At 47.0% G+C, this 20,946-nt stretch overlaps 2 protein-coding genes across 3 annotated transcripts; one reads left to right on the forward strand and one right to left on the reverse strand.

Moving 5' to 3' along the window:
- Positions 1–7,058: 7,058 nt before the first annotated feature.
- LOC125344873 (protein S100-A9-like) lies at positions 7,059–9,077 on the reverse strand. The gene is made up of 2 exons (XM_048337178.1): positions 8,463–9,077; positions 7,059–7,211 (listed from the first exon to the last, which is right to left on the reverse strand). The coding sequence occupies exons 1-2, from the start codon at positions 8,754–8,756 to the stop codon at positions 7,059–7,061; spliced, it is 447 nt and encodes a 148-aa protein (XP_048193135.1). The 5' UTR covers positions 8,757–9,077.
- Positions 9,078–11,909: 2,832 nt separating this feature from the next.
- On the forward strand, positions 11,910–20,472 carry LOC125344875 (protein S100-A12-like). 2 transcript variants are annotated; one of them, XM_048337179.1, is made up of 3 exons: positions 11,910–12,161; positions 12,451–12,610; positions 20,213–20,472. In XM_048337179.1, the coding sequence occupies exons 2-3, from the start codon at positions 12,473–12,475 to the stop codon at positions 20,351–20,353; spliced, it is 279 nt and encodes a 92-aa protein (XP_048193136.1). In that variant the 5' UTR covers positions 11,910–12,161; positions 12,451–12,472; the 3' UTR covers positions 20,354–20,472. The 2 variants fall into 2 exon arrangements, 1 of the variants encoding a protein (XP_048193136.1); XR_007209663.1 differs by lacking the exons at positions 11,910–12,161; positions 12,451–12,610 and adding an exon at positions 19,711–19,747 and having other exon boundaries at positions 20,213–20,295.
- Positions 20,473–20,946: the final 474 nt, after the last annotated feature.

A 20,946-nucleotide genomic window follows, 5' to 3' on the forward strand; every position in this document is an offset into this window, starting at 1 on the left:
TCAGGCCACGAATCTCAGAATGAGTGATTTTACAAAGCACAAACATCCCCATTTTCCTACCTGAAGCCCCTTCATTTTGTCTATGGTTCACTCCGTGAGTGGTGAGTTTCTTAGCTGAGCATCTGTCCTGTTACCTGTAGTTGTAGGTGTTATCTCTCCTCTTCCAACCCCTCTGCTCCTTATTCTCTCTCATTCCTGTGTGTGTGACACTTTCAGGCCTTTGCACATGTAGTATCCTCTCTCAAAGCACTTTTATGTTTTAATTCTGATGTCTCTAGCTCCCAGCCTCAATGCTACTTGGGAGCTCACCGCTCCAGGGAGATAGCCTCACAATGGTGGTAGGGGGGATGTCATTCCTCCCTCCTCCTCCCTCCTCCCTCCACACTTCATTGGCCTTTCATTTTCCATATTACAATGACTTGAGGACCAGCACTCTTGTACTTCTGTAGGCCTGGGAGTTTTTGGTAAAACTGTGCCTTATTCACCACAGTAGTCCTCTGGAGCATTATGCAGTGTCAAACACATGCTACCATAAGGGTCTACTTCATTTCTTCTGAGTGAACAAGGAAACAAATGAATGGAGTGAATTCAATTTTCTCCCAAATTCCAGATTTACCCCACACTACCCAGACCTGGGAGCATGATAGGACTACTGCTATGTGTCTGGGTTATGTTCAGCAATTCAGCCTCCTGTATGGGTCTTCCTCATCCTTCCCAGAAAGGTAGTCAGAAGTTCAGGTTCCACTGCTAACTCCACAAAAGGAGGACAGTTTCCTCTTACAAGAACTGAGAAACCATCATCAGATGACAGGCGTCTGGCTCTTAAGTCACAGTGGTACCAGGCAAAACCCCAAACTTTATATTTCTCCAAAGGACTCATTAATCATTGATGTAGCTTCTGATTCTCATGTGGGGTGGGAATCTTAATCTTGACAGTAGTTCCCTTGCTTTCTATGTGAGTGAAGAAGTCTTCATCCTTATTCTACAGAATATATCAATTTTGAAACTCTTTTTTTTTTCTTTTTTTTGCCAGTCCAGGGGCTTGGACTCAGGGCCTGAGCACTGTTCCTGGTTTCTTTTTGCTCAAGGCTGCTAGCCTTGAGCACTGCCACTTGAGCCACAGCGCCACTTCTGGCCATTTTCTATATATGTGGCGCTGGGGAATCGAACCCAGGGCTTCATGTAAACGAGGCAAGCACTCTTGCCACTAGGCCATATTCCCAGGCCAATCTATCCATTTTGAATGGAATGTAAGGGGCTAACTCATCTTGATGCTCTCTGTTAAACTATATTTAAGAAAATCCTGCAGGATTCTGTACATCTGACTTGCTAGAACAAATATTATTCAAGCAAGGTATAGATCTGAGTCTCTTGTTACACTCAGATTGAGTTCAGAGAGACCCAGGACAAGAAGAAGCACTTTTGGTATATAAAATGGTTTATCCTCTCTGTTGTTGGTCAGCTTCCAGGTCAGCTTCCAAGTCAGCTGGCATAGTAAAGTCCCTCCAAGCTACCTTGCCTCATCTTCAGGTCCACTTAACACAGCATCTCTACATTCTTGTTCTTCTAACCTGTTTACAAATCTACTGAGCCTTATGCCCATCCTGCTTTTGTTTATTCAATCTCAGTGTTCATAGAGATATTGTTCCATACCAGCACCTGGGGTTGTAGAGTAGATTTGTACCATCCCTGCTGTCAAGGAGATCAGAGTGAGGCTTGCAGATGAGTGCTTAGTTACTATTCAGAATCTGAGTGGCAGACATGTTAGAAAGTTATGTGGTCCTGTGGGAGGGAGATCATATGTTCTTCTGAAGGGTTGTCATTGGGGATGTATTCATGGAGACAGATACCAATTGAGCATTGATGGATCCAAAGAAAGCATTAGATATACTGTCATGGGGAAAATCATTTCTGGCAGAGAGGTGAAGAAGCCAGAGAAAGCTCTGTTGACAGAGGTTTGAATTCAGGGCCTCCTACTTGCTAGGAAGGCACTCTACCACTTGAGCCACATACCAGCCCTAGGGAGAGAGTTTTAGAGTAGATGAATGAATGTATGGATGGTAGAAGGCATGTAAGGGGTTAGATTTACTGAATGCTCCTTAATGGTTAGGAGTGTTGGGGCCGGGATTATGGCCTAGTGGCAAGAGTGCTTGCCTCTTATACATGAAGCCCTGGGTTCGATTCCTCAGCACCACATATATAGAAAAGAGCCAGAAGTGGAGCTGTGGATCAAGTGGAAGAGTCCTAGCTTTGATCAAAAAGAAGCCAGGCACAGTGCTCAGGCCCTGAGTCCAAGCCCAGGACTGGAAAAAAAAAAAAAAGCTTAGGAGTGTTAGGAAAATGGAGGAGAATAGAAAAAAAATCGGATGGACTGGATCGTCAACAGGCGAGGACTATTTATTGAGGAACAGCGAGGACACAGATCATCCCTTAGGTTTGGAGGTTATGCGAGGGGGTGATTTGGGAACAGGTTTATAAGGGGTTTGAGCACGGAGGAAGAGGTGATTGAAAGCACCACTAAGTCTGGGAAGTTGGTGGCTTTTTCTTGGGCCCTCAATAGAGTTTACAGCTGGGCTTAGGTCAATTGCTCTGCCTGCACATCAGAGCAGGTCAGCACATGCCTGGCGTTTTGCCTGATGCCTATATGGGCCTGGGAAAACTGGGTGGGAGTCAGTCCTTCATGTTTCATCTTTGTATACATAGAAAGAATGGGCCTAGAGTGAAGAGGCAAGTCCTTCAAGAAGGGTAACTAGGATGAGTGCCTGGCAGTCACAAGGAGGCAGGGTAGTTAATAAATTTGACCCAGTGTAATTCATGTTTTGAGTGTTACTGACAAAGGAGGAAGCTCCTTCTCTTGAGGAGCAGGAAAGGTTGGTTCAATCACATGGCAGGGATGTTAGTGAGATTCACTCAAGAATGGGCCTGGGGCAGGCTGAACTGAATCAACAGTTTTGGGGCAGGTTGGACTGAATCATTTTTTAGACTTCTTTGTTTTTCCCCACAGCAAATCTTTTTTCCCCTTTAAACCTAAGTCCAGTATGGGCTGGGAATATGGCCTAGTGGCAAGAGTGCTTGCCTCATATACATGAAGTCCTGGCTTCGATTCCCAGCACCACATATATAGAAAATGGCTAGAAGTGGCGCTGTGGCTCAAGTGGCAGAGTTCTAGCCTTGAGCTAAAAGAATCCAGGAACAGCGCTCAGGCCCTGAGTCCAAGGCCTGTACTGGCCAAATTGGCCTCCCCCAAGAAACCTAAGTCCAGTTTGGATTTGAATAGGACTTCAGATTCCCATAAACATGTTGACTCTGATGATTATTCACTTTCATGCTTTGGTCTCTTTCCCTCTCAATACCTCTTCCTGAAAAAAAAAGTACATGAGACATGTGGCAAATTTTAGAATATTCATGCAGTCAATATATGTTGAGGGCCTGCATTGTGCCAGTGCTCACTTTAGGTGCTGGGACTAAGGCATCTACAGCAGAGGACAAAGGCATGGAATTTGCCCTGTGGGGCTCGGTCTAGCATGGGAGACAGTCACAGACATATTTATGGCACATTGGTGAGTAATAGTCGCAGCAGAAATGAGAGAAGCACCCAGCCTACTCTGACTGAAACAGAACAGGGCAAGGTCCTGGCAAGGCTAGCATTAGAACTCAGGTCTCCTTCAGTAAAGGAAATGCAAATAAAAAACAACCCTGAGATACCACCTCACTCCAGTTAGAATGGCCTATAGTCTGAATTTAGGAAACAACAAATGCTGGAGGGGATATGGAGAAAGAGGAACCCTTCTCCACTGTTGGTGGGAGTGTAAACTAGTACAACTACTCTGGAGAACAGTATGGAGGTTCTTCAAAAACTTAGCATAGACATACCCTAATCCCCAGCCATACCACTCCTGGGTATCTATCCTGAACAACAATATCAAGGATACCGTAAAAACACCTGCACATCCATGCTTATTGCTGCACAATTCACAATAGCATGGAAACAACCCAGATGCCCCTCTACAGATGAATGTATCCAAAAAATGTGGTACATGTACACAATGGAATACTACATAGCGATTAAAAATGATAAAATAATGACATTCATGGGGAAATGGTCAGATCTTGAACAAATAACATTGAGCGAGACAAGCCTAGAGTACAGAGAACCGAGGCACATGGTCTCCTTGATATGTGGTTGTTGGAGGGGGTGCAGGGAGAACAGTAGAGATCATGACTATAAAACAACAAACTTCTTTTCAAATGGTATTTCTACATGTTTTGGTCAGTGACTTTACATTATGTATCTAAAACCAATTACTGAATAAGCATAAGAAGGTCTAGGATAAACCTATCAGAGGTTCATAAGAGCTTAACAGCTATGTACATATAATTATAGAAGATGAGACTAAGCAAAATGAACTCCAAGAGATGGAAACAGGAGGATTTTATCACTGTCATTAGGTTTTACACATTAGGTGAATTTCCTGTGGCATACCCCATGTGGTTACTGTATATGATTTTGGTACACTGGATAGTGTATATATGCCAATCTGAACTAGGGAAGGGAAAGAAAAATGAGGGAGGGTGTAACAAATATGACAAGAAATGTACTCACTACCTTATTATGTAACTGTACCCTCTCTGTACATCACCTTGCCAATAAAATTAAAAAAAAAAAACCCCAAAACCTCAGGCTTCCTTGCTCTTTCTTTTTTCCCTGCACCCATCTATGTGCAGAATGGAAGAAAGATGGCCATGCCCCACTTTCCTAGATGTGCGTGGGGTAGAAAAGTTGTCAGATAAGTAAGTGTTCTCTTTTCCCAGTTCCTCAAGTCAGGCCTTTCATGAAGGGCTGGTGAGGGCTTCTTGACTCTGCTACCCAGGCTCACAGAGCGCAAATACTGCCTGGGTCCTTCCACGTTCTCTCCCATAGTAGAGCCTCAGGGGATGAGGTTGTGGTCGGAACAGGGATGGGTTTAGGAAGGAGACTTTTAAACAGGAGTGTGGTCAGGGAAGGGGTTCCAACCACAGCAACAGTGAGGGGATTGTTGAAATTGACTCTGGAAGCACTCACATTTTATGCTCGGCCCTGGAGAAGGACCCTGAGGGTGCAAGTGATGAAAGAAATGGAATTCCAGTCCCCTGTCTCACTGTACAACTTTAATCAGCTTTACTACAGGGTGATCTTTAGGCTGGTCTCTTTTCTGCTCTGTGCTTCAGTGAACCAATGACTGCTAGTCTTTCTCCAGTGCCCATACATTCACATGTATGAATCTTCTCTCCACTGAAAGGATTGATGTGTGTGTGCGTGCATGCATGTGTGTACGTGTGTGTGTGTATGTTAGGGGATCTTAATATGAGTGTAGCTTGCACACACATTTTATGGGGAGAGAGCACCGAGATGACAGAGGAGTCACTTGGGTGTCACTCTGAGCTAGGTGCTTTGGTCCAAAGGCTGTAAGAGACAGCACTGGGGAAAATGGAGCCAGATCAGGTCACAGATTTTACAGAGAGAAGCAACTGTCTCCGCTGGCCTGAGCTCTCAGCTGTTGACTAACAACTGGAAGATTTTCTATCACCTCTTGAGGCTTAAAGTAAGAAGCACCAGTTGCTAGAGGCTCACTGGACTCAGAGCAAAAGCTCCTTATGTGACTCATGTGATTTTAATTACAGAGCATGGATTGCCGTTCACTTGTTTTGCTGGGCATGCAGGTGCTCTTTTCACTCTACCATCCTACTGGGGCTAGAGTAGGTAAGGGATTAACTCCTACTTCTACCCATATGATACCTCTATTTCCTGCCAGCATCCAATAAGAGATCCAACTCCCCTCCTGGATCCAGAAGTGAGTTTGCAGGTAAATCACACCTAATTGTTCTTGATCCTACTGCTTGAGTTCCAGTATCACTCCCTAGACATGGCATTGTCTTGGTTCATGTCAAGAAGACCTCCAGATGAAGTGTATATTTTGTGTGTGTGCTGGCACCAGGACTTGAATTCAGGGCCTCATGATCGTGCTCAGCTTCCTTGCTCATGGCTGGTCTTCAGCCACCACATTTCAGCCCACCATTTTGTCAGCTAATTAGATGTGTCTCACAGAGATTCCCAGCTGAAGCTAGCTTCAGAACCTCTGTCCTCCAGGCCTCAGCTTTCTAAGCAGCTAGGGTAGAATAGAGTTTCGTCAAGAGAAGTTTAGAGTGGAAAGCCATGGGTAAACTGGGCCTAAGGCTGGATAGGAAGGTGGCTGGCATACTGAAAGGGAGAGAGAGCTTGTCTTTGCTTTCTGCAACAAGGGCTATGCTAACAGGCTGGACAGGATGACTGGAACCTGAGCAGTGAGACTAACATTAGAGATGAGGAGAGTCAGAGGTACATATAAGGGGGTCAGGGCAGACTTAATCTTCTTCCTTCTCATTGTCTTTTCTTCCTCTGTGTGTGTGAGTGTGTGTATGTGTGTGTGTGCACATGCATGTGTGTGTGCTGGGGCTGGGGCTTGAATTTAGGGCCTGTGCACTTAGCTTTTGTGCTTAGGGTTAGCACTCTACCACTTCAGCCATACCTCCACTTCTAGGATTTTGTTGGCTAATTGGAGATATAAGTGTCATGGACTTTCCTGCTTAGGTTGGCTCTGAACTATGATCCTGGGCTGTCTTTGAATTGCTATCAAGTCTCAGTTTTTTGAGTACATAGGATTACAGACATGAGCCACCTACCACTGGCCTTGTTCTCATTTTCTGATGATTCAATGGATGCATAGAGCGGCAGACAAGGGCAGGGAGGCCCAATGTTTAGACTTCCAAGGAGGACGAGTTGGGAAGGGAACACAAATATGAAGAGCACTGGTATAGAGAAAGACTTTATTTCCTTTCATCTTCACTCCCCACAGCCAAGGTGGTGTGACATGACATTCCTTATGGCCCTAGTTGGGCAGGTGCAGAGTGGCCAGCCTCATGGATTAGTGGCTGTGGCCGTGGCCATGGCCATGATCATGACCATGGCCATGTCCATGAGCTTGACCACAGCCAGCACCCTGGCAACTGCCGTCCCCAAGGCCTGGTTCATGGCTGTGGCCTTACCCGTGGGCGTTCTTGTGCATCTCCTCATGGAAAGTGTTGGAAACCCTTGCCACTAGGATCACAAACTCATCGAAGTCCAGCGTATCATCCTGGTTTGTATCCAGATCCTCCATGATTTCATTTATTTCTTTGTCATCCTTATTCTCCTTCTGTAGATGTAGGAAAGGAGACTGATAGGGGTGGGTATGGCCAGGTGTGGAGACTAGGGAGTGCAGAGAATGACCAATGGCAAATACATAAGGAAAACCTTATAATGATAGAGGACTGACACTAAACATTTTCTGATTTATTCCCTAGACAGCCTACAACTTGAGTACTATGGATATTTTACAAAAGAAACTCAGACAATCCGTAACTCTAGAAATGTCTTCTCATTTGGTCCTTATAGCAACTTTCTAATAACAAGTAGAAATAGTCTCTTCCCTGGGGAAACTGAGTCTTACAAACTGGATAGGAAATTTTGCAGGTGGAAAAGCCTCAGGAGCAGGAGAGTAGAGGTGCAAATTCAGGTCTGACATAAAGCCTTGGCTGTCCCATTCCCTCCCCCTTCTCAGTCACTCCCTCTCTTTCCTCTCCCCTTTCCCTCTGTCTATTCTGACTCAGTACCTTGCTGGTGAGCTGTCAGTGCTCTAATACCTCCCATGGTGGCATTCCTCTACTCTATCAGGATGAGGAAAGGGTTCCAGGAGAGCTAGGTACTGGCTCCCTGATGACTGGCTTTAGGGCTAGAACTGAGACTGAGACTCCTCTATTCCAGCCTTCTTTGTCCAGGCCTTTGGTGCCCCAAGGTGACAAGAGAACAAAAAGGCTGGTGGAGAAAATTTCCTTTTTCCCCTCTAGAATTGCTTGAGCATTTTCCAACCCAGGGAACACACTGATATTTGACTTGAGTACCGTGTCAGCATTGTGCTGAGGGCATTCCATGTGCTCTAGATTCCTCTAGTTTCTATCCTGGTCTCTGGGTTCTCAGCTGAGGCTTAGTGGCCCTCATGTTCCTGCCAGAGTTCACCCTCAGGTCCTTGCCTTCCCATCAACCAAGCACTCAAATATCAACTCTTCAAAATGGGCCCCTTGTCTACCCTGTCACCTTTGCCCCACCTAGGGTAGCCTACATATAGGACTCTTATTGTCTAAAGGGACTTACTGAGTGACATCAGATTTACCTATTTTCATTCACTGTTGTCCCCACTGGGAGAATGAGCTCCTGTTTACCACCTTGTCCCTGTGCCCAGAACAAGGTGGCACACACTGCAGATGCTCAAGTGACCAATCTCCTATCTGTTGGTGCCAACTAACCTTTAGCCCCTCTACTGACAGAACTGAGGAAAGAGGCTGGAAAGGACCTGCTGACTGCCAATCGAGCCTTCACCCCCCTCCCTCCTGAACCAAAGTAACTCTACCTTGAGGAAGTTTGGCAGCTCTTTTTGCACCAGCTGTTTGACTTCCTTCTTGTTCAGGGTGTCTGGGTGCCCCAGCCGGACAGAGTAGTGATGGAAAACGTTGTTGACAGTGTCTAAGTGTTTTTCCATCTGTGATTTTGTGTTCGCCATCTTCTTGCACGATCTGAATAATGGAGAAGCAAAGATTGGGTAATTAGAGAAACGGGCTGCCCAGCTTCCTTGAGATGGTCTCTGGCAGAAAGGAGAGGCCAAAATAGGAGAGTAAGGGCGGTGATGGTGGCTCATGCCTGTCATTTTAGCTACTCAGAAGGCTGAGCTCTGAGGATTGAGTTTCAAGGCAGCCTGGGAAGAAATGTCTAGAAGACTCTATCTTTAATTAACTGTAAAAAAGTAATACATTTAGTACTAACTATTTGTGGAAAATCTGAGTGAGAGTATAATATTCTGACTTCAAACTCCAGCAACTGCACAAAAAGCTAACAATAAAGAATCAATGAAATAAATAACTAAAAATGAGAATAAAGCACCGGTTGCCACTGAATGGGGAGACTGTCACACACACATGGAAAATGACTGGCAGTGTAGTAGAGAATGCCACCAAGCAAAGCATTTGAGGGCACAAGGCTGTAAGAAGATGTGAAGGAAGTTACAAAGTCAGCAGGGTCAACTAAGAAAGGCTTTAGGCAGAGGGTTTGGAAGAAAGTGGGGTAAGATGAGAAAAGAAAGAACTTGTAGGCTTCTCCCTGAAGAGCTGGCAGTTCACTTACCAGAGTCAGAGCCCCACAGAGCCTTTGACAGAGAAGGTTGACCCTGGCTTTTATAGGCAGTCCCTGGCTGGGCCTCATGGTCCTCTCTGGGAAAGGTTGCTTCACAGGTGAGCAGTGTGGCAATTCTCACAGCAAGGGGGCTGAGGAGGTGCAGAAAGTATTCACATAGCGCTTTGTCCGTGTGTGTGTGTGTGTGTGTGTGTGTGTGTGTGTGTGTGTGTGTGTGCAAGTCCCTGTGCTGGGCCTGGTACTAATTTGGGAGGAAGCTGGTTGGTTAATTTACTTCCCTTTTCCCCCAACCCATGATCTTTTTGAGCCAGTCAACAATCCTGCCACTCCTGAGGGGGTGGGGATGGGGAGCCCTTCACCATGCCTGTGTTCACCTGTGAGAGCTAGAGGCTGGCTGAGCATACCGGGCCCCCACTGAACCCCTCTGCCGCTCACATGTGGACAATCTGTTCCCTCAGTTTGTGGACTCAACTTCCCTAGGGATGTCCTGCCCCTGATTCTTAGGTGTGCTTGACTGAGCCCGGGGTGATCACCTCTGAGGAGCCTTCTAATCCCAAACTCTCCCCTACGGACAGGTGATCAACCCTTTTACTTCGTGGATGAAGAATTCCATGTCCGTTGAAGGACTGGTGGGTGACACGGTGGGTGCTGAAGCTCCCTCTTTGAGTCTGTGTGAGAGAGCCCTAGGGCTCATGAACTTCCAGCACCCCTCAGCATCCTCTCCTAAACACTGCTCCCCATTGGGGTCCATGCTCACCAAGAACTTTGACCTAAGAGACAGCTGTGTTGTGTCAGGTCCACCCTGGGAGGGCTCCATACAGAGTCCCCTGGCCTGTCTATGGTCTCCGCTCAGTCAGTACTTGTGTTACCTAGGTAACTGGCATATTTGCAGGCAGCCACCTCCCCTCACCTGGCCACACCTCCCTGCCCCTGCCCTAGGTAAGAAAAGTTGATTCCTGAACTGCTGGACTGAGGCCCAGGTGATGTGTGGCCAGCGAGAAGGGCTGACCCACTGACCCAAAGCCTACCTATGCCTCCAACCCTTCCCCAGCCATGCTGATCGCTATGCTTTTCCCTGATGGCCAAGACATTGAACAATGTTTCACATTATTTGTTGTCCTGCTTGGTCACATGGCTCCAGTGTGGGCCTGGGCACAGGAGTGGAGAGAATGTGGGGCAGAACTGGGTGCACATTTAAAGGGCTTCTTTCTGGGTACATTCAGAATGAAAGTGAGGGAATGACTCTACTAGTTTAAAATTCACCTTTATACATAGCAGGCAATATTATATTACATTTTCATTTACTATGATCTAATCCTCCAAATGACTCTGTGAAGAACAAATATACAGTCACTATGCAAAGGAGAAAAAGAAACTAGGCCAATGAACTGGCTTGGCCCAGGGTCAGTGGGAGGAGTGACACAGAACACAGCCGTGTTCCATCCCAGGGGAAAACACTATGAGAGAGGAGGACTGGATTGTGTCATGCTGTTATTTCCTTTAAATCTTACTTGGATGTGTTTTTTTGTCCTGTTCCCCTCTCCTCCATGGTAGTCTATAAATAGGGTACTTTGTTTACCTTTTACTTTATAACCTCCTGTTAAGACCTGGGGATTTAAGGGCATGGGGGGGGGGGCGGAGAGGGTCTTCTGTATTAAGAGTGAGACTGAAGCTCCTGTTCTAGAAAGGGCAGTCTTTCTGGACCTGGTCCCTGAGGCTATGCTTAATTCCAGGAACAATTGAAGCTGGTGGAATCACCTCACAGATCAAGACACAGGTTTATAGAGGTCAAGGATGCCCAAGCTGGCCCCAAGAGCCCTACTGTGGCTCCACACTGGCCTGGCAAGCAGCCCTGGTACCAGCCCAAGGGCTGGGTGGACATGGGCCCTAGCCTCACACGGACAAGCCATCAGCTGGTCATCCTGACTGTCCTTGGCACATCCTCTCTTTCACTGGGTGACTTTTCTGTGTTATAGCTTAGAAAGATGTCTGAACCCATTTGGTTGTAAGTTATGGAAGGACAGCCATCATTTCTTCTTAGTTGTTGTTCTTCTGTTCCTGAGCTTAGCCTGGTGTTTTTCACACAGTGCTTCTGGGGGAATGAAGAAAAGTCTGAGGACATAAATTATTAAAGAGGTCAATTGGGAATTGACTGTATTAATAAAAGATTGGGGGAAAAAGATCAGAAATAGAGACAAGACATTCTACCTCTACCAAAAATCTTATTGCTAAAACAAGATGGATAAACAGGATTTTAAAAAATGTCCATTGACACTTTTGGGGAAAATTGTACTTGAAAAGATTTTAAAGGCAGATAATGTTGGGTTTGATACTTAGTTACATAACTTTTAAATGCGATTTCTCCCTCAGCAAAAATTTGTCCTTGTCAGTGCCAGAATTATGCAAGACACTTCAGTGTGGGGTGGTGGTGGTGTAGGGTTTTGCTTCAGGCCAACTGAAACCTGAGAGGCTCTTGATACAGTCAAAGCCACAGGTTCAAAGCTGCTCTTGAGCAACCCAGCACTGCCAGGCTACTCTCTCAAGATGAATCACAGAGAGATTTCTCCACCCAAGGTTAAAGATGAAGCCTGCACTGTCTTATAAAAGCCTCCTGGGTCGGTATCCATCATGAGTGCTGATTTCTAGCTAAAGCTTCACACTTGAGCACTGAGTGGTAAGTACCCTTTCCTTGTCTGGGTCCTTCAGTGGTCCATCGGCTTGTGGTTGTTGGTGGCCATGTTGCAATCACAGTGTTGGAAACCACAGATGTGTGCTTACCTGGGCATTTCTGGGCTGACACAGTAGTTTGGGCTGAATTTTAGACCAGACCAGCACTTAGTAGGGGTGGAGGTGCGATGATCGATTATCACCTGGGGAAAGTGAACAGCCAGGCCAACCCAGAACCCTTCCTGGATGAGCTTGAGTGAGCGATAACTTCCAAAGGATCCTGCCTGGTGGGTGAGGTGGTGGTGGTGGTGGTGGTGGCGGCAACACGGCCATTTGGAAGGTTTTTTTCCTCCTTCTTCAGTCTTTACACATGGTCACATATCCTTTTCTTCCCTATCCTGTCTACATACAATGTCACCATGGATCAAACGGAGTAGGTATGGAGGACTTCATGCTTTCTCTAAGCCCTAGAGGCAGAAAGAGGGAGCAGTAGATGTTGAACGGGTTGGTGAGGAGTTTCCACTAGATCTCCATTGTCTTTTAAGAGGATAACGTGAAGTTGAGAAGATGCTTACACTGGAAGATCACATGGAAGGCATCGTCAACATCTTCCACCAGTACTCAGTTCTGACAGGGGATCCTGAGACCCTCACTAAGAATGAGATGAGGATGTTGATTACAAGGGAACTTGCAAACACCATCAAGGTAGGTGATGCTCTTTCATCTCCAACTTCCTGGTCTCCCTTGCAGAGGGAATGAACGGCAGATCCTGGAGGGGGGATATTGGGGTGGATATTTGCCCTCTTTTGAACTCTCAAGGATATTGGTGGCACAGGGCCTCAGCTGCCCCCTCTCAGGAACTCTCCATCCCTTTGGTTTTGCTTACTCTTCTCCTGGGATCTGTTTCCCTAGAAGTACTGTGGAGAGATGCAGGGCAAGGGAGAGGTGAGTGAGTGAGCTGTAGAGCATGTTCTAGGTCAAGCCTTGTGTGACTCCAGGATGGCTCATGACACGTAGGCCTTGTTGTTCTTGTCTTGTGCTGTTGAGGGGCTTCATATGTCTGGGCCTGCCTAGCCTGAGCCCTGAGCAATAAGAAGTCAGAGAGCTGTGGGCCAGACTCTCACATGGAGGTTTTGAGCTCAAGAGTTTCTTCTTTTTTCTTTCTCTTAGAACACCAAAGATCAAGAAACAGTTGACAAAATAATCCAGGAGCTGGATGATGATGCAGATCTATTGATCAACTTTGATAAATTCTTAGACTGGGTGGCCTTCGTGTTGGTGTCAAGGAATAGAAAGCTCTAGAGGGCCTTTTCACTAGCAAGGTCTCCAAGAAGATGTTTTCTTCCTCTCACCATAGCCCTGCCTGGGTGTGGGGGGGTGTTGAGTTAATACATTCACCTGGGAAATGTTATTCATGGTGTGTGCACACTTTTCTTCCATTCTCTGACAATAGTCCCCCCTCATGCCTCATCCCTCCTGAAGTCTCACTTAGACCCTCTTAAAGCCCCTGCTCTGTTTCATCACCAAATACTTATGGAAAGTTCATCATTCATTCCTCCATTTATTCAACCTGTACATGTTCATTGGACACCTATGGTAGCCGGAGACCAGTGACCCTGTGAAAACCCAGCATTCCGTTTCTTGTTGAACCCTATTTCCAGTCCCAGGTCTCTAGTCCCCAGCTTTGTCAGGAGAATGTTTTCTGTCTGGTTCTGACTATCTTTTTTTTTTTTTTTGGCCAGTCCTGGGCCTTGGACTCAGGGCCTGAGCACTGTCCCTGGCCTCTTCCCGCTCAAGGCTAGCACTCTGCCACTTGAGCCACAGCGCCGCTTCTGGCCGTTTTCTGTATATGTGGTGCTGGGGAATCGAACCTAGGGCCTCGTGTATCCGAGGCAGGCACTCTTGCCACTAGGCTATATCCCCAGCCCCTGGTTCTGACTATCTTTAAGGCTCAGCATCTGAAGAATATCCCTGCCCCTAAGCCTCTGTAAATCAGATTGCTTGCTAAACCACAACCTGTGTGTGGTTCTGGCTTTTATGAATCCTGCCCCATTGGAAGTCAGTGCCGCTCTTAGTCCTTGGAACAAGGCAGTTGCTGGCCAGCTAATAAAGGCTCCATTGTCACCTTTGGCCATGCCTCTGTGAATTTCTCCACTCAGAGGTTATTACATTTGGAGGCCCCAGCGAGATGATGCATCTGAATGGCATCGGGTCTTGGCCCCTGGGAATTTCCCTGGTAGGTGAGTGCCTTGGCCCTCGGGCGACTGCCACTAAGAGATGTTCTCTAGCCCTGATGTTCCCCAAGCCTCTCTCAAGTGTCTGCTTGCAGAGCACCCACATGGATAAGAATCATTTGGGAACCCTCTGGAGGTGAGTTTGAGCAGGCCTTCATCTGCTGAGACTCAGTGGAATGCTGGATGTAGTGTTCCTTCCTGAATCTGAAGCCAGATTCAGGCCTGGGACTTCTTTGAGAAGTAATCTGTGTTGTGTGTGGCCCCTTGTCTGTCTTATCTGTCTTTTGGTGTTGTCTGACTACCAACATGGGTCAGAGAGTCTGGCTTGTTGAGTGGGAGTTGAAGGATTGATTCCTGCCTTATTCCCTCAGGTCAAGTAGACAATGGGTACACTTGAACAGGCTTAACTACATACCTGTCCAAAGGCAGCTCATTCCAACCTGGGCCTGGTCAAGGAAACCACCCTCAGTCCCCAGGGGACAATAGCCTCTCACACCAGGTGGAGCATTCCACTGTGGGCCAGTCCAAGGACATTGGCCTTGGCCACCAAGCTCCTTTTCCTTGTTAAACCCTATATAAGCCCACCCCCAAATTCAAGGCCTGTCACAATCTCCAGTCCTGTGGGAAGGTGTGTGCCCCTCGCTGTTCCTCAATAAATAGTCCTTGCCTGTTGTTGATCACATGTGGCGTATTCCTTTTCCATTCTCCTCCATTTTCCTCACAGGGTTGGCAGGCTCCCTGGGCAGAATTCGAATTCTGGTAGGGCTGAGCTGTGGGCTCACTAGGCTCTGACTCAGCCTTCAGTTTTTGCCTTGTCTTGTTTTCAAACCTGGTGCAGTAATATTAGGTCATGGAGGTCAGATCTGGCCAGTGAAAGAGGGCAGAAGCTGACTCCATCTCCACTATCTCCCTAGCCCTCTCTGCTCAGAAGCCCAAGAAGATTGTTTACAAACAATAATGGCGCCCCCCCCCCAAAAAAAAATTCTGGCACAAATTCTTGATGGGTGTGCCTGAATTCCTACAGGAAGGGAAGCCCCATCCCCAGGTAATGGGAGTCTGAACCCCAAGAGACAGGGGCTGGTACATGGCATATAGGTTCCTGAACCTGTCTGTGAAATGCTTGGAACTGGGAGCTTCCTATTACCCTGCCCTCTGACCTGACCCTATTTAGGGCAAGCGAGCTCAGGCGCCATTAAGCCATGGCAAATGTTCAAGTCTTGTGTCTCTCGTCCCATGGAGTCCCAAATCAGTTCTCCATTGGAGCTGAATTGGTTTGTCAGTACTTGGAAATCCTCCAGAAGTAAGTCTTTGTGCCACTGTCCTGTTTTGTGTTATATGTTTTCTGAAACCTGGGACCTGTCCATCGAGAACTTCCCCCCACAAATCCATCTTTTTACTTGAGACTGTCTCTGAGTGGTGGACTCTTGGAAGGATGGGAGGTTCCCCACCTCAGACACCATGACAGTACCAGTTTTAAGTGTGGACAGAGTAGTGATGGAAAACGTTGCTGACAGTGTCTAAGTGTTTTTCCATCTGTGATTTTGTGTTCGCCATCTTCTTGCACGATCTGAATAATGGAGAAGCAAAGATTGGGTAATTAGAGAAACAGGCTGCCCAGCTTCCTTGAGATGGTCTCTGGCAGAAAGGAGAGGCCAAAATAGGAGAGTAAGGGCGGTGATGGTGGCTCATGCCTGTCATTTTGGCTACTCAGGAGGCTGTGCTCTGAGGATTGAGTTTCAAGGCAGCCTGGGAAGAAATGTCTAGAAGACTCTATCTTTAATTAACTGTAAAAGAAAAATAGTACATTTAGTGCTAACCATTTGTGGAAAATCTGAGTGAGAGTACAATATTCTGACTTCAAACTCCAGCAACTGCACAAAAAGCTAACAATAAGGAATCAATGAAATAAATAACTAAAAATGAGAATAAAGCACTGGTTGCCACTGAATGGGGAGTCTGTCACACACACATGGAAAATGACTGGCAGTGTAGTAGAGAATGCCACCAAGCAAAGCATTTGAGGGCACAAGGCTGTAAGAAGATGTGAAGGAAGTTACAAAGTGAGCAGGGTCAACTAAGAAAGGCTTTAGGCAGAGGGTTTGGAAGAAAGTGGGGTAAGATGAGAAAAGAAAGAACTTGTAGGCTTCTCCCTGAAGAGCTGGCAGTTCACTTACCAGAGTCAGAGCCCCACAGAGCCTTTGACAGAGAAGGTTGGCCCTGGCTTTTATAGGCAGTCCCTGGCTGGGCCTCATGGTCCTCTCTGGGAAAGGTTGCTTCACAGGTGAGCAGTGTGGCAATTCTCACAGCGAGGGGGCTGAGGAGGTACAGAAAGTATTCACATAGCGCTTTGTCCGTGTGTATGTGTGTGTGTGTGTGTGTGTGTGTGTGTGTGTGTGTGTGTGTGCAAGTCCCTGTGCTGGGCCTGGTACTAATTTGGGAGGAAGCTGGTTGGTTAATTTACTTCCCTTTTCCCCCAACCCATGATCTTTTTGAGCCAGTCAACAATCCTACCACTCCCGGTGGGTGGCGGGGGTGTGTGGAGAGCCCCTTCATCATGCCTGTGTTCACCTGTGAGAGCTAGAGGTTGGCTGAGCATCCCGGGCCCCCACTGAATCCCTCTGCCTCTCACATGTGGACAATCTGTTCCCTCAGTTTGTGGACTCAACTTCCCTTTGGGATGTCCGGTCCCTGATTCTTAGGTGTGCTTGACTGAGCCCGGGGTGATCACCTCTGAGGAGCCTTCTAATCCCAAACTCTCCCCTACGGACAGGTGATCAACCCTTTTACTCCGTGGATGAAGAATTCCATGTTCGTTGAAGGACTGGTGGGTGACACGGTGGGTGCTGGAGCTCCCTCTTTGAGTCTGTGTGAGAGAGCCCTAGGGCTGATGAACTTCCAGCACCCGTCAGCATCCTCTTCTAAACACTGCTCCCCATTGGGGTCCATGCTCACCAAGGACTTTGACCTAAGAGACAGCTGTGTTGTGTAAGGTCCACCCTGGGAGGGCTCCATGCAGATGCCCCTGGCCTGTCTATGGTCCCCGCCCAGTCAGTTCCTGTGTTACCTAGGTAACTGGCATACTTGCAGGCAGCTACCTCCCCTCACCTGGCCACACCTCGCTGCCCCTGCCCTAGATAAGAAAAGTTGATTCCTGAACTGCTGGACTGAGGCCCAGGTGATGTGTGGCCAGTGAGAAGGGCTGACCCACTGACCCAAAGCCTACCTATGCCTCCAACCCTTCCCCAGCCATGCTGATCGCTATGCTTTTCCCTGATGGCCAAAACATTGAACAATGTTTCACATTATTTATTCTCCTGGTTAGTCACATGGCTCCAGTGTGGGCCTGGGCACAGGAGTGGAGAGAATGTGGGGTGGAACTGGGTGCACATTTAAAGGGCTTCTTTCTGGGTACATTCAGAATGAAAGTGAGGGAATGACTCTACTAGTTTAAAATTCACCTTTATACATAGCAGGCAATATTATATTCCATTTTCATTTACTATGATCTAATCCTCCAAATGACTCTGTGAAGAACAAATATACAGTCACTATGCAAAGGAGAAAAAGAAACTAGGCCAATGAACTGGCTTGGCCCAGGGTCAGTGGGAGGAGTGACACAGGACACAGCCGTGTTCCCTCCCAGGGGAAAAACACTATGAGAGAGTGGACTGGATTGTGTCATGCTGTTATTTCCTTTAAATCGTACTTGGATGTGTTTTTTTTTTTTTCCTGTTCCCCTCTCCCCCATGGTAGTCTATAAATAGGGTACTTTGTTTACCTTTTACTTTATAACCTGCTGTTAAGATTGGGGGATTTAAGAGCATTGGGTGGGGGGAGGGGGTCTTCTGTATTAAGAGTGAGACTGAAGCTCCTGTTCTAGAAAGGGCAATCTTTCTGGACCTGGTCCTTTCCTAATGGTCTCAGGCTGCTGCAGCCACTAGGAGCTGAGGCTATGTTGAACTCCACCAGGAGCTGAGGCTATGCTTAATTCCAGGAACAATTGAGGCCGGTGGAATCACCCCACAGATGAAGACAAAGATTTTAGAGGTCAAGGATGCCCAAGGGCCCAGAGCTGGCCCCAAGAGCCCTCCTGGGGCTCCACACTGGCCTGGCAAGCAGCCCTGGTCCCAGCCCAAGGGCTGGGTGGACATGGGCCCTAGCCTCACACGGACAAGCCATCAGCTGGTCATCCTGACTGTCCTTGGCACTTCCTCTCTTTCACTGGGTGACTTTTCTGTGTTATGGCTTAGAAACGTGTCTGAACCCATTTGGTTGTAAGTTCTGGAAGGACATCTTTTCTTCTTAGTTGTTGTTCTTCTGTTCCTGAGCTTAGCCTGGTGTTTTTCACACAGTGCTTCTGGAAAAGTCCGAGGACGTAAATTATTAAAGAGGTCAATTTGGAATTGAATGTATTAAGAAAAATTGGGGGGAAAAGATCAGAAATAGAGACAAGACATTCCACCTCTACCAAAAATCTTATTTCTAAAACAGGATGGATAAACAGGATTTAAAAAAATGTCCATTGACACTTTTGGGGAAAATTGTAGTGGCAAAGATTTTAAAGGCAGACAAGGTTGGATTTGATACTTAGTTACATAACTTTTAAATACGATTTATCCCCCAGCAAAACAGTTGTCCTTGTCAGTGCCAGAATTACGCACAACACTTCAGTGTGGGGTGGTGGTGGTGTAGAGTTTTGCTTCAGGCCAACTGAAACCTGAAAGGCTCTTGATACAGTCAAAGCCATAGGTTCAAAGCTGCTCTTGAGCAACCCAGCACTGCTAGGCAACTCTCTCAAGATGAATCAGAGAGAGATTTCTCCACCCAAGGTTAAAGTTGAAGCCTGCACTGTCTTATAAAAGCCTCTTGGGCAGGTATCCATCATGAGTGCTGATTTCTAGCTAAAGCTCTACACTTGAGCACTCAGTGGTAAGTACCCTTTCCTTGTCTAGGGCTTGTGGATGTTGGTGGCCATGTTGCATTCACAGTGTTGGAAACCACAGGTGTGTGCTTACCTTGGTACTTCTGGGATGACACTGTAGTTTGGGCTCAATTTTAGACCAGACCAGCACTTAGGAGAGGTGGAGGTGCGATGATCGATTATCACCTGGGGAAAGTGAACAGCCAGGCCAACCCAGAACCCTTCCTGGATGAGCTTGAGTGAGCGATAACTTCCAAAGGATCCTGCCTGGTGGGTGAGGTGGTGGTGGTGGTGGTGGTAGGGGCACCACGGCCAATTGGAAGGTTTTTTCCTCCTTCTTCAGACTTTACACATGGTCACATGTCCTTTTCTTCCCTATCCTGTCTACATACAATGTCACTATGGATCAAACAGGGTAGGTGTGGAGGACTTCATGCTTTCTCTAAGCCCTAGAGGCAGAAAGAGGGGGCAGTAGATGTTGAACGGGTTGGTGAGGAGTTTCCACTAGATCTCCATTGTCTTTTAAGAGGATAACGTGAAGTTGAGAAGATGCTTACACTGGAAGATCACATGGAAGGCATCGTCAACATCTTCCACAAGTACTCAGTTCTGACAGGTGATCCTGAGACCCTCACTAAGAATGAGACGAGGATGTTGATTACAAGGGAACTTGCAAACACCATCAAGGTAGGTGATGCTCTTTCATCTCCAACTTCCTGGTCTCCCTTGCAGAGGGAATGAACGGCAGATCCTGGAGGGGGGATTTTGGGGTGGATATTTGCCCTCTTTTGAACTCTCAAGGATATTGGTGGCACAGGGCCTCAGCTGCCCCCTCTCAGGAACTCTCTATCCCTTTGGTTTTGCTTACTCTTCTCCTGGGATCTGTTTCCCTAGAAGTACTGTGGAGAGATGCAGGGCAAGGGAGAGGTGAGTGAGTGAGCTGTAGAGCATGTTCTAGGTCAAGCCTTGTGTGACTCCAGGATGGCTCATGACACGTAGGCCTTGTTGTTCTTGTCTTGTGCTGTTGAGGGGCTTCATATGTCTGGGCCTGCCTAGCCTGAGCCCTGAGCAATAAGAAGTCAGAGAGCTGTGGGCCAGAGTCTCACATGGAGGTTTTGAGCTCAAGAGTTTCTTCTTTTTTCTTTCTCTTAGAACACCAAAGATCCAGCTACAATCAACAAAATATTCCAGGAGCTGGATGAAAATGTAGATGGGATGGTCAGCTTTGAGGAATTCGTATCCCTGCTGGTCTCCGTGTTGCTGACTACTCATAAGAACATCCACAAGAAATAGAAAGCTCTCTGAGGGCCTATTCACCAGCAAGGTCCCCAAGAAGATGTTTTCTTCCTCTCACCAAAGCCCTCCCTTATCTGGGGGAGTGTTGAGTTAATAAATTCACCTGGGAAATGTTATTAATGGTGTGTGCTCGCTTTTCTTCCAATCTCTGACCATAGTCCCCTCTCATGTCTTATCCCTCCTGAAGTCGCACTTAGATCCCCTTAAAGTCCCTGCTCTGTTTCATCACCAAATAATTATGGAAAGTTCATTCATTCCTCCATTTATTCAACCTGTACATGTTCATTGGACACCTATGGTAGCCGGAGACCAGTGTCCCTGTGAAAACCCAGCATTCTGTTTCTTGTTGAACCCTACTTCCAGGCCCAAATCTTTAGTCTCCAGCTGTGTCAGGAACATGTTTTCTGTCTGGTTCTGACTATCTTTAAGGCTCAGCATCTGAAGAATATCCCTGCCTCTAAGCCTCTGTAAATCAGATTGCTTGCTTAACCACCACCTGTGTGTGGTTCTAGCTTTTATAAATCCTGCCCCATTGAAAGTCAGTGCCGCTCTTAGTCCTTGGGACAGTGCAGTTGCTGGCCAGCTAATAA

Source organism: Perognathus longimembris, unplaced genomic scaffold (genome assembly GCF_023159225.1).
Source record: "Perognathus longimembris pacificus isolate PPM17 unplaced genomic scaffold, ASM2315922v1 HiC_scaffold_4570, whole genome shotgun sequence".
Lineage (NCBI taxonomy): Eukaryota > Metazoa > Chordata > Mammalia > Rodentia > Heteromyidae > Perognathus > Perognathus longimembris.

Excerpts from the sequence above, each read along its gene's own strand:
- LOC125344875 (XM_048337179.1), top strand. The coding sequence starts at position 12,473 with ATGCTTACACTGGAAGATCACATGGAAGGCATCGTCAACATCTTCCAC. Across the intron at positions 12,611-20,212 it reads AACTTGCAAACACCATCAAG|AACACCAAAGATCCAGCTAC; the intron begins GTAGGTGATGCT and ends TCTTTCTCTTAG.
- LOC125344873 (XM_048337178.1), bottom strand. The coding sequence starts at position 8,756 with ATGACAGGCATGAGCCACCATCACCGCCCTTACTCTCCTATTTTGGCC. Across the intron at positions 7,212-8,462 it reads AGCTGCCAAACTTCCTCAAG|AAGGAGAATAAGGATGACAA; the intron begins GTAGAGTTACTT and ends CTACATCTACAG.